Source organism: Hesperophylax consimilis, unplaced genomic scaffold (genome assembly GCF_061612785.1).
Source record: "Hesperophylax consimilis isolate HC1 unplaced genomic scaffold, BYU_Hcon_1.0 scaffold_32, whole genome shotgun sequence".
In the NCBI taxonomy this organism is placed as follows: domain Eukaryota; kingdom Metazoa; phylum Arthropoda; class Insecta; order Trichoptera; family Limnephilidae; genus Hesperophylax; species Hesperophylax consimilis.
In genome coordinates, this window is record NW_028301262.1 from 894,236 (window position 1) to 910,609 (window position 16,374).

General features: G+C 36.0%; 2 protein-coding genes across 2 annotated transcripts in view; one reads left to right on the top strand and one right to left on the bottom strand.

The window, feature by feature from the left end:
• The window catches only part of LOC149409257 (uncharacterized), a 254,749-nt gene that overhangs the window by 162,914 nt on the left and 75,461 nt on the right, over positions 1-16,374 (top strand). The window lies entirely within an intron of this gene.
• The window catches only part of LOC149409260 (salivary endonuclease-like), a 68,903-nt gene continuing 54,265 nt past the window's right edge, over positions 1,737-16,374 (bottom strand). The window contains exon 7 of the mRNA XM_089649968.1: positions 1,737-1,988. Coding sequence (XP_089506094.1) covers positions 1,737-1,988 — 252 coding nt within the window. The remainder of the gene's footprint in view (positions 1,989-16,374) is intronic.

The following is a 16,374-nucleotide window of genomic DNA, read 5'->3' on the forward strand; positions in this document are numbered from 1 at the left end:
GCACCATTTACGAGGGTTATCTTTTTGACAGGCCTCCTTCCACCTATGATGTCCGAACAGCTCGGGAAGTTTTGAAGCAAAAAAATTGACCACCACTTCGAGATGTTTCGTTCCTGGGGTAAGGCCAACATGGTCAGTTTCAACGTCACAAAAACCCAAGCGTGTCTGATTTCGGCAAAGAGGGAGATCAATGATTTCCATTCCCTTCTAATGTTTTTATTTTGGTGTGAGAATTGGATTTTAATTTCTAATCTTTATTTTTGGTGTAAATTTATATTTATTTTAATGTTGTTTTTTGTTTAAATCTATAAATTCGTATATTTTAAAATGGGGGCCTCAGCACGGGTGAACAACCCAGTGAGGCCAACGTTGCTGAATTGATATGTGAAGTACTGTAGAGTAATGTATCAATAAATAAATAAATGACTGTCTGGTGCAATTTGATGGGAGCACTCTCCCCAATAAAGACTCCATTGAAATGCTTGGAGTTACTATATCAGACCGGCTCAAGTATCGGGGATCCATAGAAGCCCGATTAAATCAGGCCTCCAAGAAGTTGGGCGTCTTGTACAGGGCTAGGAGATTCTTCAACAGTGACCAGCTGCTGACCCTGTACAAGTCTCAAGTCCACCCAACTATTGAATTTGGAAGCCACCTTTGGGCTGGTGCCCCAAAATACTTAATAAACCTGCTTGAATCTGTGCAAAGGAGAGCGATCCGTCTGATTGACAATCCGTTGTTAACAGACCGATTGCCTTCTCTAATGCATAGACGTAATCTAGGCATGCTTTGTCCGTTCTACAGGTATTTCAATGGAGCCTGCTCCAAGGATCTAGCAGCATTGATTCCTGATGCACCGGTGCACGTGTGCGAAACTCGACGGACACGAGCTGAACACCCGTTCACGGTTGACGTTGGCTTAATGAGAACGGGCCGTTTTTACGACTCGTTTTTGTGTAAGTCGGCTCGTATGTGGAACGAGCAACCGGCATCTGTTTTCCTCCCTCCTGTAATCCGAGCCTCTTCAAGGCCCGCATTAACAAATCCCTTCCTACAGCCCCTACCTTAATCGATCAAAATAATTTGCTTCGGATTTGTATTTCCTTAAAAGGCCTACAAAAGAGTCCAGGATGGCATATGTCTATCTCCTAAGTCCAGGATGGCATATGTCTATCTCCTAAGTCCAGGATGGCAAATGTATATCTCCTAAGTCCAGGATGGCATATGTCTATCTCCTAAGTCCAGGATGGCAAATGTATATCTCCTAAGTCCAGGATGGCATATGTCTATCTCCTAAGTCCAGGATGGCAAATGTATATCTCCTAAGAATAACCCCCAGCAACGCCGAGTACACGTCAGCTAGTAATTAATAAATGTTACAAATTTACGCTTCATTCTCTTGATATTTTGTTGGTGAATCTTATTTAGTGGAGCCCAGATTGTCGAATTATAATCTAGATTGCTTCTCACAAACCCAGTAAATAATAATTTTATTGAATTAATTCATTAATTATTATTCACTGTCCTCAAAATAAACACCAAGTATATTATATCGTTTCACTGTTATTTATTTCATTTATTTGCGGACCAAAAGTTAATTTATTATCAAAAATAATACCAAGGTCAATTTTGCTTCTTTTTAGAATAATGTTTTGATGCATGATAGGATTTTCGATAAGGGCATTTTTAAAAATTAAGAAATACTTCATTATTGTTTATTTAAATCAAACAATCCATCACGTGAATAGTTCACCTGCCGCAAAGTCTGGCAAATGCCGCACGGCCCTCCGGAAGTTGCCGACTTCGCAGCAGATGGAGTAACCGCGCCTCATGTCGCGCGGCTGCCAGTTCAGCCAGCGAAAGGCGGAATTGCCTGCGCAGACATCGCGACACGGCTCCAGCTCCTGCTCAGCCTGCTCTGCCGTGACGTAAGGATTGTTCAGGCCGAGGAATACGACCGACTTGTTGTTGGCACGGTCGTACACCAACTGGAAAGAAATATCAATATTGGTAGCATTACAAAAAACTTCGACAACATGTGCGTGCCGCTAAACGCAGAAACGAGTCCCCGTACGATCAAGGGAGTTATATGGTGTGGTAGCCCTCTATCCCCCATCTGCGAAGAAGGTCCATTCTGGAGCATCCCGAATCATAATGAACTGAAAACAGGATTACAGGCCGGTTTCCTGATAAGCTTTTAGTAAATTCGTAATCGTGACAATACATTGGTATCTTTAAATAGTATAAAACAAAGTCACTATCCGCATCTGTCTGTTCTTCCACTTAGTTCTTCTAAACCAGAGGTTCTCAAACATTTTTTTTCCATAGACCCCCCCTGTCTGCCGAATATTGAATTTTCCAAAAACTATTAACGTCCCATTTGATAATCATTTCTCTTTTTCGTAAGAAGATTCCCATCCCCTGACTGTCCAACAACCGGGTGGCGGTATAGTTCCTCTATCTTTACACTGTGCAGACAGGGGTGCCCTTGTGAGGTATTACACCAAATAAAAATGAAGCAGGATAAGAAACGGGAATTTATTTCTGTAACTGGCCCTACAGAACTGCCCCTTAAGTTCTTCTTGTCGGTGATTATAATAATAATAATAATAAGTGTTTTACTATCTTTTTTTTGTGTAACAAATAGATATAATGATATCCTCACTGGGATCTCCCGTGCTGAGGATTTCATTTGCATATTATGTATAATTTAGTTATAGGATAATTAATATTACATCAAAGTTACAAATAAATTTAATTATGAACAAATATCATGCAATATATATATATATATATATATTTGTACAAAGCATACTTTGAGCCACATTATATACACTTTTTTATTAATGCCATTTTGTTTAATCAACCCTTAAAAACTACCCCCTCACAGCTATATACGTCTACGATGTACCGTTTAAAAGATATATCAAAACATACATCTAGAGCAGGGGTGCTCAAACGGTCGATCGCGAGTGCTTTTTGGGTCGATCTCGAGAAAAATTTCCCATTTTTCATGCCTTCTTTTTTATTATTTATTTGTAGCTTGTAGCGGATTGAGTTACTGAACGGAGTGTTCTGGAACATTGCAGATAATATCAGATATACATCTCATAGCCACACCATCTGACACAAAATTCTGGTATTTTATATCTGAAGATAAATATCCGAATCTAAGGCAAATCGCCCTTCAGTTGACGACAATGTTTGGGTCATCTTACTTGTGCGAGTCTGCATTTTCTGAAATGAAGATAATTATGTCAAAATATCGCAATCGACTAACTGACGAACATATGTCATCGTGCTTGCGATTAGCACTCGGTAATTACGTACGAGTACCATCGTATGAAAAGTATGCTGAGGACATGCAGTGCCACGCTTCAACATCCAAAGTCATTATTTAGTTAATTTTAGAAACTAGAACTCGTTTGTTTTTTGTAAGAACCAATAAACTTGCAATTTTGAATAAATATAAGTTTTTTTATTGACTTTTTAGTGCAGACCTCCACCTACCTTGACTAAAAAAAATGCATATTGCCAACTAATTTCTGTCGTTCCTCCGAATTCTATGTGGATTCGTGGCCATGCAATTATGCAACGTCCCTATATATACACTTATACCTGCGCCACGATACACCCTACCTACATAGACGACAATCCTGCATCACACATACTTGCAGCTTCTCAGAGTCGATCTATCGGAATCTAATAATATTGAGGTAGATCTCCAGCAGTTCAAGTTTGAGCACCCCTGATCTAGAGCATACTTTGAAGACATATTTTTATTCTGTACAGACGATAGTTTGAAGACAGTCCTCAATGTATGCGTTATATATAATTTCCCGTCGTGGTCTCAAATAATGCTTTTCACAGAGAGGTGTTTCGTGTACATAAAGCATACTTTCGACCTTATGGTAAGTAGGAAACTTCCATTGGAATAATGTGTAATTATTAATATTTTTGACGCCAGATGGCACAAATAATAAAATCAAATATGTAGATATTTACGCGCTGTGAATTTGGTACATTATGATATAGTAATGTTTCGTCTTCAAGTCAAATCCTTTATGAAACTTTTTCGTTGAGTTTTTCGAAAGATAAGAGTGAAAAATTTCATCCATCTCGAAAAAAAACATTTTTAATACTTATTGTTAATTTTAGCTTTTTTATAGGTACCAACAAACTTTTACCCATAGATAATAGAAACAAAGCGGATATGGCATGGAAGCGAGCCAACTGTCATCGAGCTTAGACCATACTGCACGGGTTGTACGTTTGGTGACTATGTAGGAGTGTAGATGCAGGGCATTGTAAGGTTATATGATGTTGGCGACACTACACACAAACTGTCAACGATTAATGGCCTATCTTCCCTGTTCCGTTACACATTTTAACTTATGTGTCACGTAGGTACCTACATGCCTTTACCCATAGATAATAGAAACAAAGCAGATATGGCACGGAAGCTTGCCAAATGTCATCGAGCTTAGACCATACTGCACGGGTTGTACGTTTGGTGACTATGTAGGAGTGTAGATGCAGGGCATTGTAAGGTTATATGATGTTGGCGACACTACACACAAACTGTCAACGATTAATGGCCAATCTTCCCTGTTCCGTTACACATTTTAACTTATGTGTTAGGTAGGTACCTACATGGCTTTACCCATAGATAATAGAAACAAAGCCGATATGGCACGGAAGCTTGCCAAATGTCATCGAGCTTAGACCATACTGCACGGGTTGTACGTTTGGTGACTATGTAGGAGTGTAGATGCAGGGCATTGTAAGGTTATATGATGTTGGCGACACTACACACAAACTGTCAATGATTAATGGCCTATCTTTCCTGTTCCGTTACACATTTTAACTTATGTGTTAGGTAGGTACCTACATGGCTTTACCCATAGATAATAGAAACAAAGCAGATATGGCACGGAAGCTTGCCAAATGTCATCGAGCTTAGACCATACTGCACGGGTTGTACGTTTGGTGACTATGTAGGAGTGTAGATGCAGGGCATTGTAAGGTTATATGATGTTGGCGACACTACACACAAACTGTCAACGATTAATGGCCTATCTTCCCTGTTCCGTTACACATTTTAACTTATGTGTCACGTAGGTACCTACATGCCTTTACCCATAGATAATAGAAACAAAGCAGATATGGCACGGAAGCTTGCCAAATGTCATCGAGCTTAGACCATACTGCACGGGTTGTACGTTTGGTGACTATGTAGGAGTGTAGATGCAGGGCATTGTTAGGTTATATGATGTTGGCGACACTACACACAAACTAACAACGATTAATGGCCTATCTTCCTTGTTCCGTTACACATTTTAACTTTTGTGTTAGGTAGGCACCTACATGGTTTTACCCATATATAATAGAAATAAAGCAGATATGGCATTGTATTATTTCACAATTTATCTTTAAAAATAGTATAAGGTATATTTGCGATACGTTCCAGATTGGAGGGTACTCTCAGTATTGCCCTGGTGTAATACCATCATTCAGAATTGAAAATTTAATTGAAATTGCTTTAGCCGTGTTTGGTGACCAGGTACTTCCCCACCTTTATCTTCCACATCTCCTTCCTCCCTCCAATACTTTTAGCTTATCAGCTTTAACAGCTACCGGCATCTGTTTTTCCTCCTTCCTATAATCCGAGCCTCTTCAAGGCCCGTATTAATAAATCCCTTCCTACAGCCCCTACCTTAATCCGCCTCACAACGCCACCCAACCGGGTGGTAACATAGTTACCCTGTCTGTACACTGCACAGGCAGGGACGCTCTTGTGAGGTCTCACATACCCCAATTATTTGGGATGCCATAGTCTCACTGGCTCCAGGCGGTTGTATTCACATAAAAAAAATATATTTTAAAAATCGAGGAGTTATTTGTATTGTTTTCAGTTGACATTTTTTTATGTGAATGCCGCACAAGAGTCTCAAGTCCCAGCCATATGGAGCCAGTGAGGCTATGGCGTCCACAATTGGGTTATGTTCTGCGGCTGAAGGTAGTGGGGAGGGGAAGGATATGGGGAAGAGGAAAGTACCTGGCTATTCAGATCTGGTCAGGCAGCCCTGACCTAGTAAGTACCCAATAAATACAATACTTGACTTCATGCTCCATTTAATGTAGTTGCTTCTCGCACTAATTTTCTATGCAATTCCTGTTCTCAGATATTGCATCGTGTGGGGAGTAAAACTTGGTCTGTGATTGTGTGAGTTATTTCGTATAACACTATTGGCCGAACGAAGCCTTGAATGAGTGAGTGCATATTTGATGCAAAAGTATTAAATATGGAGTTCGCAAAGTAATTTTTTTGCCGTAAATCTTTTTCATGATGAAACTTGTGCGTGGTAATTCTTCGCAAACCAAAAGAGGAATTACTAAAGAAATTTAAGCGTTTATGAATTGAAATTATATATTTTTATGATTTCGACAAAAAATTTGTAATTCGACTAAACATTCAGAAAAAAATTAAGCATTTACCTACAGCAACAAAAACACATTAAATTTTAAATCTGTAACATTTAGATGAATAATTTTTATCACAATTCTTTATTAGGAGATAGGTATAAAGTTAATTTCTCACTTCCTTTATTTCTTAAAATGTCCTTGCATACTTATTACGTATATTAAATATTAAGTCAATACATTTGAAAATAAATATATCTACGGCCCTACTCATAAATATTCCCTAAAACGACGCTTCAACATCGTAATAGCTATTCTGGAGAGGGGACTGATCCTGCCGGATTGTTAATTTTTTACTAAGAAGATTTGACGAATTATTGGTGACGATTTTTTTAGCGTGGCAATACTCATTAGCGTTTAACATTTTCGGCGTGTTGTCAACTTCCACGTTAGTTTATTTACGTCAATATTTAGACAAAAGTAGGCGTCATGTTATAGTAATCAGATTATACCTCTATTCCCATAATTACTTTTTAATTTTGATGAATACCTATTTATACCAATTTTATTTTTGTTGCATCTCTTTACCTAACCTTAGTAAGACCATTAAATAAAATAAAAACACTTTGTTTACCTTTTATAGTAGAACTGCATAATATACTACATCTCATTTTCATAAATGACACAGAAATATTCCTGGTTTTAAATTAATAAAACAACATTTAGTATTCGATTAAAACTTATTTCTTTTATTGTTCCACAAAATGATACAATGAACGCAGTTTGCCAATAGTAACTGTCTTAATTAAAGTAGGAAACATCGAACGGAAGGCATGCTTTCGGTATTTATCGATTAAGCTTACATTACTCCGACACACACTAGCTTAATTAAAGATCTTAATTAATCACAGGCAAATAATAATAATAATTGGATAATTTGTAGAGCGCCGTTTTTGTGAAAGATCACCTCAAGGGCGCTAAATGGTTCTAATAATGGGTTCAAGGAAGCAGTTTCCGAAAGAAATCCGAAATAGTAGTAGGTACCTAAATATTTTAATATTGTTGAGCGACGAAAATCCGAAATAGTAGTACCTAAATATTTTAATATTGTTCAGCGACGAACGAACTTTGAAACAGCCTGTAGGTAACATTCGATTCACGCGTGCCAAGTCCAAGCGCGTTGACTACCATCGAGAACGATAAATGCGAAGCCTTTATTATATGCACTCACTTCTAATAATAATAACAAATTAAATAAAAACAAATCACTTTGTTTACACCACTTACACCGCTTTCTTAATAATTTAAAAATCACCTAAAATAATAAAGTATTTTACCTTGAATTCACGGCAACAAGCTCGAAGAAAAAACTGGCCCGACGAAAAGTGAATGCTACGCCCAGACACTTACCACTTGACACTTGTGGCAACGCAAGCCTAGGTAAGCGTAGGCAAGCCAAACGTCGGCATCTACGCGCTAGGTACTTCCCTACCTTCCTCTTCCCCATTTACTTCCCCTCCTCCACTACCTCCAGCCTCACAACATACCCCAATTGGGGATGCCATAGTCTCACTGGCTCCAGATGGCTTGGAGCAGTTGAGACTCTTGTGCGGTATTCACACACTAAAAGAGTGGTATAATGCATTCGTCCCGGATATACGAGAGACCCAGTTGCGACCGTTACTTTATTTATTTTTCTGTGTCTTGTTCCTTTTCATATAAAAATTAACTAATTTACTTGAATTAATTAAATATTTTTTTAAATAAGTAAATAAATCCATACACAGGACCCTGCTTGATGTAATTTAGAAAAAATGATTATCGTTTGTCCAGTTATTCATTTTTACGATATTTACTATAAACAGCTCGGAGTTGTACTCTCCACAGGGTTAATTGCCATATACAAGGCGCAAGTTAGCAACGCTTGCCGCGCCTTGTGGACAGAATACCAACCGGACCCCGGCCTGATCGGCAGCAAGCTATCGCAAGCCTATTCAAGCCAAGCCAAACGCTTGCGGACGCTTGCCGAGCCGAGACAAGTATGTGGGCGCCCCTTAAAACACTTTTTTTTGGTTTGTAGAAATATCACAATATCATAAATATCGAAATGTTACAATCGATATGATATGATAAGAATGTTCGTATATTTCGGTAACAAAACCGAATTCCGAAACCGAAACTTTTCGTAGGGCAACATAATATATTTTTTAATGTAGAAACGGACTTCAAAATGTCCAAAACCCAATACAATGCTTTATTATATAATAGCTTAAAAGAAAATATATTTATTTGTGATAACTATTTGTGATTTTGATAACTCCATGCCACACCAATTTAATTTGTACCGAAGGTGAAAAACAGTTTCTCAAGAAAACTTTAAAAAAATAACTGGCTATTCAGAACTTGTTACTAAATATAGCTAAAACTATTTAAAGCAACGTTTCAATTCTGAGCGGTGATTTTACTCAGAATGCCTTTCACTATGCGATGCGCCGCAAGTGCACAACAGATTATTTAAATGAATTGATTGTGAAATAAGACAAATGAATTGATTGTGAAATATGACAAATTAATTGAATAAAATTTACTCGCAACTCCGGATTGCTAGTTGAGAGCCTTACCCCTCGACCAAACCTTACCACAAACATTATTAATTTTCTCCAGTATCAGGAGTGTTGAAAATTTTGAAGTGGTGCATATAAATCGAACTCCCATAGAATAGCACTATTATATATCCCTACGCGATAGTGTGACATAACACCGCTAACCAATGAGAGCTAAAATGTATTACGCCACAATATAGATACCTAAAGGGTTTACAGCAAGGGATACACAAAACAAACAATTTATTTTCATGCTTGATATCGATAGTTAAATCAAATCTTGATGTTTTAGACTTCGGTAGGCAGGTACCTACCTAGGTCGCTACTTACTTGGACTTTACGATAATTTATGAAAAGATATGTACAAAGTAGGTAGGAATGTAATTATGCTGCATTCTGTAAATTGATTCGAATTCGTAAGATCAAAGAAGATAGACCGCATACCTACCACAGTTCTTACAATAATATTAGGTTCGCTATTTCGCCTTTCGGAAAAATCTCTGGTTTATTTTGTTTATCTAGGTACCTACCAAATCAGAATCCCGTCGGTGTCCCGAAACGAACGATTACTCGTACTAGGTACTGTAGGTACGAGGAGAAGGAAATGGAGCGGTAAAGGTTCCTGACTAGGTATTTATATCTGATCACCAAGCAAGACTAAAGTTATTATAATGAACACGATAAAGAAGTGGACACTTTATATGGATTAGGCATATTGCACGGATTAATGGAGAAAAGAGTGTAGAAGAGAATAAAATCGAATCCTGGCTGTTCAAACCTAGTTAATTACTTGTAAACCTCTTAATTAAAACCTCTTCAAATCTAACAACTGAATAAATATTAACTATTTTATTCGATATTTAAATAAGGTAGATAAGTAATTAACTAATTAATATGTATTTATTTGTAAGAAACAAACAGCTTACAGTATACATAATATATAATACAGAGATAAATACCTACAATACGACTGCAATCCACTTGTGTGTACAAGTGAATTGCAGAGATAAGTCAGTAGTTCTAGTATTAACTATTTAAGAAATATATTTGTTCGGCGCCCTTGAGGTGATTTCTCACGAAAACAGCGCTATATAAATTAACCAAATATTATTATTATTATATATATGAAAAGTTTTCTGAAAAATGTAAGCTATTTATTTAGACAAAATTAATGAAATAAAAAGTTTTTCGATTTCAAAGAGGTCAAGTTCATGTTGGATTTATTTAATAATCCATTTGGAAAGTTTCACAAACTATGAATACAATTAAAAATGTGCGGGAGATTTTATTTTTCTGAAAAAAAATGGGGTATGTTGTGAGGCTGTAGGTGGTGGGAAGAGGAAGGCGATGTGGAAGAGGAAGGTGGGAAAGTACCTGGTTATTCAGATTTGGTCACTAAACACGGCTAAAGCCATTTCAAACAACGATTCTATTCTGAATGGTGGTCTTTCACCAGGGCTATACTGAGAGTATCTTCCAGTCTGGAACGTGCTGCAAATATACTAAATGTTATTTTAAATCAATTATTTGTGAAATAACACAAATTAGTGAAATAAAATTTACTTGCGCACACCGGGATTTGAACCCGTGACCTCCGGATATCTAGTCAAAAGCGATACCTCTAGACCACGGAGGCGTCATCTTGTGCGGTATTGGCGTAAAAAAACTGTTGGATAATAATAATACTAATGATGGTTTATATAGCGCCGTTTTTGTGAAAAATCATAATCACCTTAAGGGCTCTGTACAAATTTATAATATGTTATTTAATATATCACTAATGTATTTCTATAATCTATCTTACTACTAACTACACATTAAGCAAACCATTATAGCAACTTATGGCTAGCAGATTGAATCCACCGGTTCGTCGATCACTAATACAAGACAATATGCATGTATGTACAATTCATTTGACCAACGAACGTGATATTGCGTTAAAATGTACAATTATTATGTATTTATTTACATTCTATACAGGTAGATAATATACAGGACCATACTAACCTGGAAGGTCGGTTGAGAATGACACTATTGTTTTTTAGTAAAATTTAGAAATAGTTTGAAATTAATAAATGGATTCATAATTTGTGCGGCACCATTTTGACAATATTCTCGTCACATAATTATTATTAGTAGTAGGTATCTATCATTATTATTTACACATCTACATTAAACTTGTGCCTAACTAAATTTTTTAATTAAAAAAATTTGGAACCTAACAATTTTTTTTTAAATAAAATTATTGTACAATGACTGCCATATAAATTATTCCTTTTAAACCTTCCCCGCCTTCCCCCCTCCCGCCTTCCCTGTATGCCTCTAAACATTATGCAATACACACACTGTTGTAAAATGCTTATACAAACGCTAGATCTCACCATGAAATATAGAAACTTTTGTGTTCTTTCCCATAAACCCCCGTTCCCGCTCCGTTCCCCTTCCGCGTCTCTCCTTTTCGCGTGACCCTTCCACCTTCCCCGCCACTACCCTCCCGCGTTCCCTTTCCACCTTCCCCGCTTTCCCCCTCCCCAAAATTCGTACCCTACCCCACTCCATCTCTCGCCTTCCTTACCCTGATTCTAAACTATATGAAATACACACATCTGTTGAAACGAATCGCGCGCCTCTAGTTGCAAAATGGTCATACAAATTTTAAAATGCCAGAGTCCACCATTAGACATAGAAACCTCGTGTCCTTTTACCATACTTCCCCATGACACGGAATGAACACATATGAACACATATGAACGCATTAAGTCATCAACAATTCAGGCTCAAATCAAATTTACTTGCGCACGCCGGAATTCGAATCCGCAACCTCAAAATACGAAGCTAAGGATCGTAATCTCAACCTCAAACACTATACTATTAACAACTATTTTTTAGTATTTAAAATATTGCATTATTAACGTAACATGGCGATACTGAAAGTACCTATCTACCATTCTTGAACTTGCCGCAAATATACCACACAGGTACGAACGAATTATTTAAAACTAATAAGTATTGTGAAATTATAAAAATTTATCAAATAAAATTTACTTGCGCACGCCGTAATTTGAACCCGCGACCTCTGAATTCGTAGCCAAGGATCGTAATCTCAATCTTAACGGCGAAACAATGAACAACTATTTTGTAGTTATTTAAAATATTGCATTTTTCACGTAACATGGCGATACTGAAAGTACCTATCTACCGTTCTTGAACTTGCCGCAAATATACCACACAGGTACGAACGAATTATTTAAAACTAATAAGTATTGTGAAATTATAGAAATTTATCAAATAAAATTTACTTGCGCACCACGTAATTTGAACCCGCGACCTCCGAATTCGTAGCCAAGGATCGTAATCTCAATCTCAACGGCGAAACAATGAACAACTATTTTGTAGTTATTTAAATTATTGCATTATTCAAGTAACATGGCGATACTGAAAGTACCTATCTACCATTCTTGAACTTGCCGCAAATATAACATATAGGTAGGTACTAACGTATTATTTAAACAAATAAATATTGTGAAATTATAGAAATTTATCAGATAAAATTTACTTGCGCACGACGTAATTTGAACCCGCGACCTCCGAATTCGTAGCCAAGGATCGTAATCTCAATCTCAACGGCGAAACAATGAACAACTATTTTGTCATTTTTCACGTAACATGGCGATACTGAAAGTACCTATCTACCGTTCTTGAACTTGCCGCAAATATACCACACAGGTACGAACGAATTATTTAAAACTAATAAGTATTGTGAAATTATAAAAATTTATCAAATAAAATTTACTTGCGCACGCCGTAATTTGAACCCGCGACCTCTGAATTCGTAGCCAAGGATCGTAATCTCAATCTCAACGGCGAAACAATGAACAACTATTTTGTAGTTATTTAAAATATTGCATTATTCAAGTAACATGGCGATACTGAAAGTACCTATCTACCATTCTTGAACTTGCCGCAAATATACCATATAGGTAGGTACTAACGTATTATTTCAACAAATAAATATTGTGAAATTATGCAAATTGCACGCCGTAATTTGAACCCGCGATTTCTGAATTCTTTTTTTATAGTTATATTATTATTGCATTATTCACGTAACATGAGAGTAGGAAGTATGTACCTCTCATTATTATTTTACATACATTTATACTTTTGAATAGGTAACTAGAAAAAAAAACTATAAAAATAAAAAGTATAAAACTCAGTACGGGTAGTGAAGCCCACATTGTCAAAGTATGAAAATAAATTTATTTTGAAAATACATGTATCTGTAATATGATTAAAAATTATGGAAGTATTTTTTTTTCACAAAGCACTCTTTTCAGGGTGGAATGCCTAAAACCAAAAAAAAAAATTTTTTTTTAATGTTTGCACAAACGTTATACCTATGTGTAATTATTTTTATTAGATTATTTTCAAATCAGTTTTTAATACACCATCATATTATGTACGAGCATATTAATTTTATTATTATCTAAGGAGAAAAAATAATACCAACAATTAAATAAAAAAAATATTTGCGGACACCGGGTTTAAAAATGCGACATTCTCCGACAAAAGGAAACGAAAAAGAATACAAACATAAATTAGGTAAATAGGTACCGAGCCTTTGCTAATTCGAAAATTCACAATAGATAATTTCAAAAATCTGAGAACGATACGATAGTGGCATCTATGGATATTTTAGTAATGTATGGCTCAAAGCATGCCTTCTGCATAATTTTAAAATTGGCTTCAATCTATGCGTTGCGTATATAATGCAAAGTGTTAGTTTGGGGACAGATACTTTGGGCCTGTCCCCAAACTATACAAATGTCCCCGAAGTATGGGCGCGCTCGAAAAACTGTCCTCATTCTATGCTTCCCACATATATATATTTTTTTTTAATAATTTTAAAATAAGTAAGATGTTTTTTGATATATATATATATATGAAGTGTTTTTTGGTATAGTTCAGTTGATTCTGTTTTAGTCTGTTACGGTCAGTTCTTCTTGTCACATGATATCCTATTCTTTAACGTTCCATTTCCAGTCATTTAGTCAAAATGTCCTCAAACTTAGTTTTGAATTCTGTGTGAAGTGCATTTAAATGTTAAACGTCCTGGACGTTTTTGAAAATCAAGTTGGGGAACTAGGAAAATTCGTGGCTTCCAATGTGCAATGTTTTGCTTGAATATATTAATTCTGACGAAAAAAGGAACATAGACTATATTTATAAATTTTTATTTATTTATTATTTTTGTGTTTAATTCGTAGAACTCTATTTAATTTCTGATTAAATTTGATAATATTATTATTAAGTTCTGCAAGTGTTTTAGTTTTTTTATTATTGTGACAGCTGTTTCGGCTTACAAGGCCATTTTCAAACTGTGGTTAGTCCACATATTTATATTTATAAACCTCAATTGACAACCTTACTAAATATAAAAATACAAATATCAAATAAGTAATTTCTCAGTCTATTATATTTATGTTAGGTCTATTGTGTCATTTACGGAACTACTGAATGTCGACTTGAGGTAAATGGGGGTCTGCTCGTATGTATCCCCATTTGAATCTTGTGGACCCCCAAGTTTTATTCTCGCTGACATAGACCCCCAGCAAGTCGATATCGACCCCTGGGGACCATATAGAACACTTTGGGAACCTCTGTTCTAAAGTATGCAACGGAGTTTGATATGGTTTTCACTATCATTTAGAGAATTTCTTCCTACAGGTTATGGATATTATATTTACAGATAGTAGATAAAAGTCGAGCAACGCCGGGTTCACGTCAGTTAGTAACTAATAAAATGCATTATTTTCCATATAGAACACTTTGGGAACCTCTGTTCTAAAGTATGCAACGGAGTTTGATATGGTTTTCACTATCATTTAGAGAATTTCTTCCTACAGGTTATGGATATTATATTTACAGATAGTAGATAAAAGTCGAGCAACGCCGGGTTCACGTCAGTTAGTAACTAATAAAATGCATTATTTTCCATATAGAACACTTTGGGAACCTCTGTTCTAAAGTATGCAACGGAGTTTGATATGGTTTTCACTATCATTTAGAGAATTTCTTCCTACAGGTTATGGATATTATATTTACAGATAGTAGATAAAAGTCGAGCAACGCCGGGTTCACGTCAGTTAGTAACTAATAAAATGCATTATTTTCCATATAGAACACTTTGGGAACCTCTGTTCTAAAGTATGCAACGGAGTTTGATATGGTTTTCACTATCATTTAGAGAATTTCTTCCTACAGGTTATGGATATTATATTTACAGATAGTAGATAAAAGTCGAGCAACGCCGGGTTCACGTCAGTTAGTAACTAATAAAATGCATTATTTTCCATATAGAACACTTTGGGAACCTCTGTTCTAAAGTATGCAACGGAGTTTGATATGGTTTTCACTATCATTTAGAGAATTTCTTCCTACAGGTTATGGATATTATATTTACAGATAGTAGATAAAAGTCGAGCAACGCCGGGTTCACGTCAGTTAGTAACTAATAAAATGCATTATTTTCCATATAGAACACTTTGGGAACCTCTGTTCTAAAGTATGCAACGGAGTTTGATATGGTTTTCACTATCATTTAGAGAATTTCTTCCTACAGGTTATGGATATTATATTTACAGATAGTAGATAAAAGTCGAGCAACGCCGGGTTCACGTCAGTTAGTAACTAATAAAATGCATTATTTTCCATATAGAACACTTTGGGAACCTCTGTTCTAAAGTATGCAACGGAGTTTGATATGGTTTTCACTATCATTTAGAGAATTTCTTCCTACAGGTTATGGATATTATATTTACAGATAGTAGATAAAAGTCGAGCAACGCCGGGTTCACGTCAGTTAGTAACTAATAAAATGCATTATTTTCCATATAGAACACTTTGGGAACCTCTGTTCTAAAGTATGCAACGGAGTTTGATATGGTTTTCACTATCATTTAGAGAATTTCTTCCTACAGGTTATGGATATTATATTTACAGATAGTAGATAAAAGTCGAGCAACGCCGGGTTCACGTCAGTTAGTAACTAATAAAATGCATTATTTTCCATATAGAACACTTTGGGAACCTCTGTTCTAAAGTATGCAACGGAGTTTGATATGGTTTTCACTATCATTTAGAGAATTTCTTCCTACAGGTTATGGATATTATATTTACAGATAGTAGATAAAAGTCGAGCAACGCCGGGTTCACGTCAGTTAGTAACTAATAAAATGCATTATTTTCCATATAGAACACTTTGGGAACCTCTGTTCTAAAGTATGCAACGGAGTTTGATATGGTTTTCACTATCATTTAGAGAATTTCTTCCTACAGGTTATGGATATTA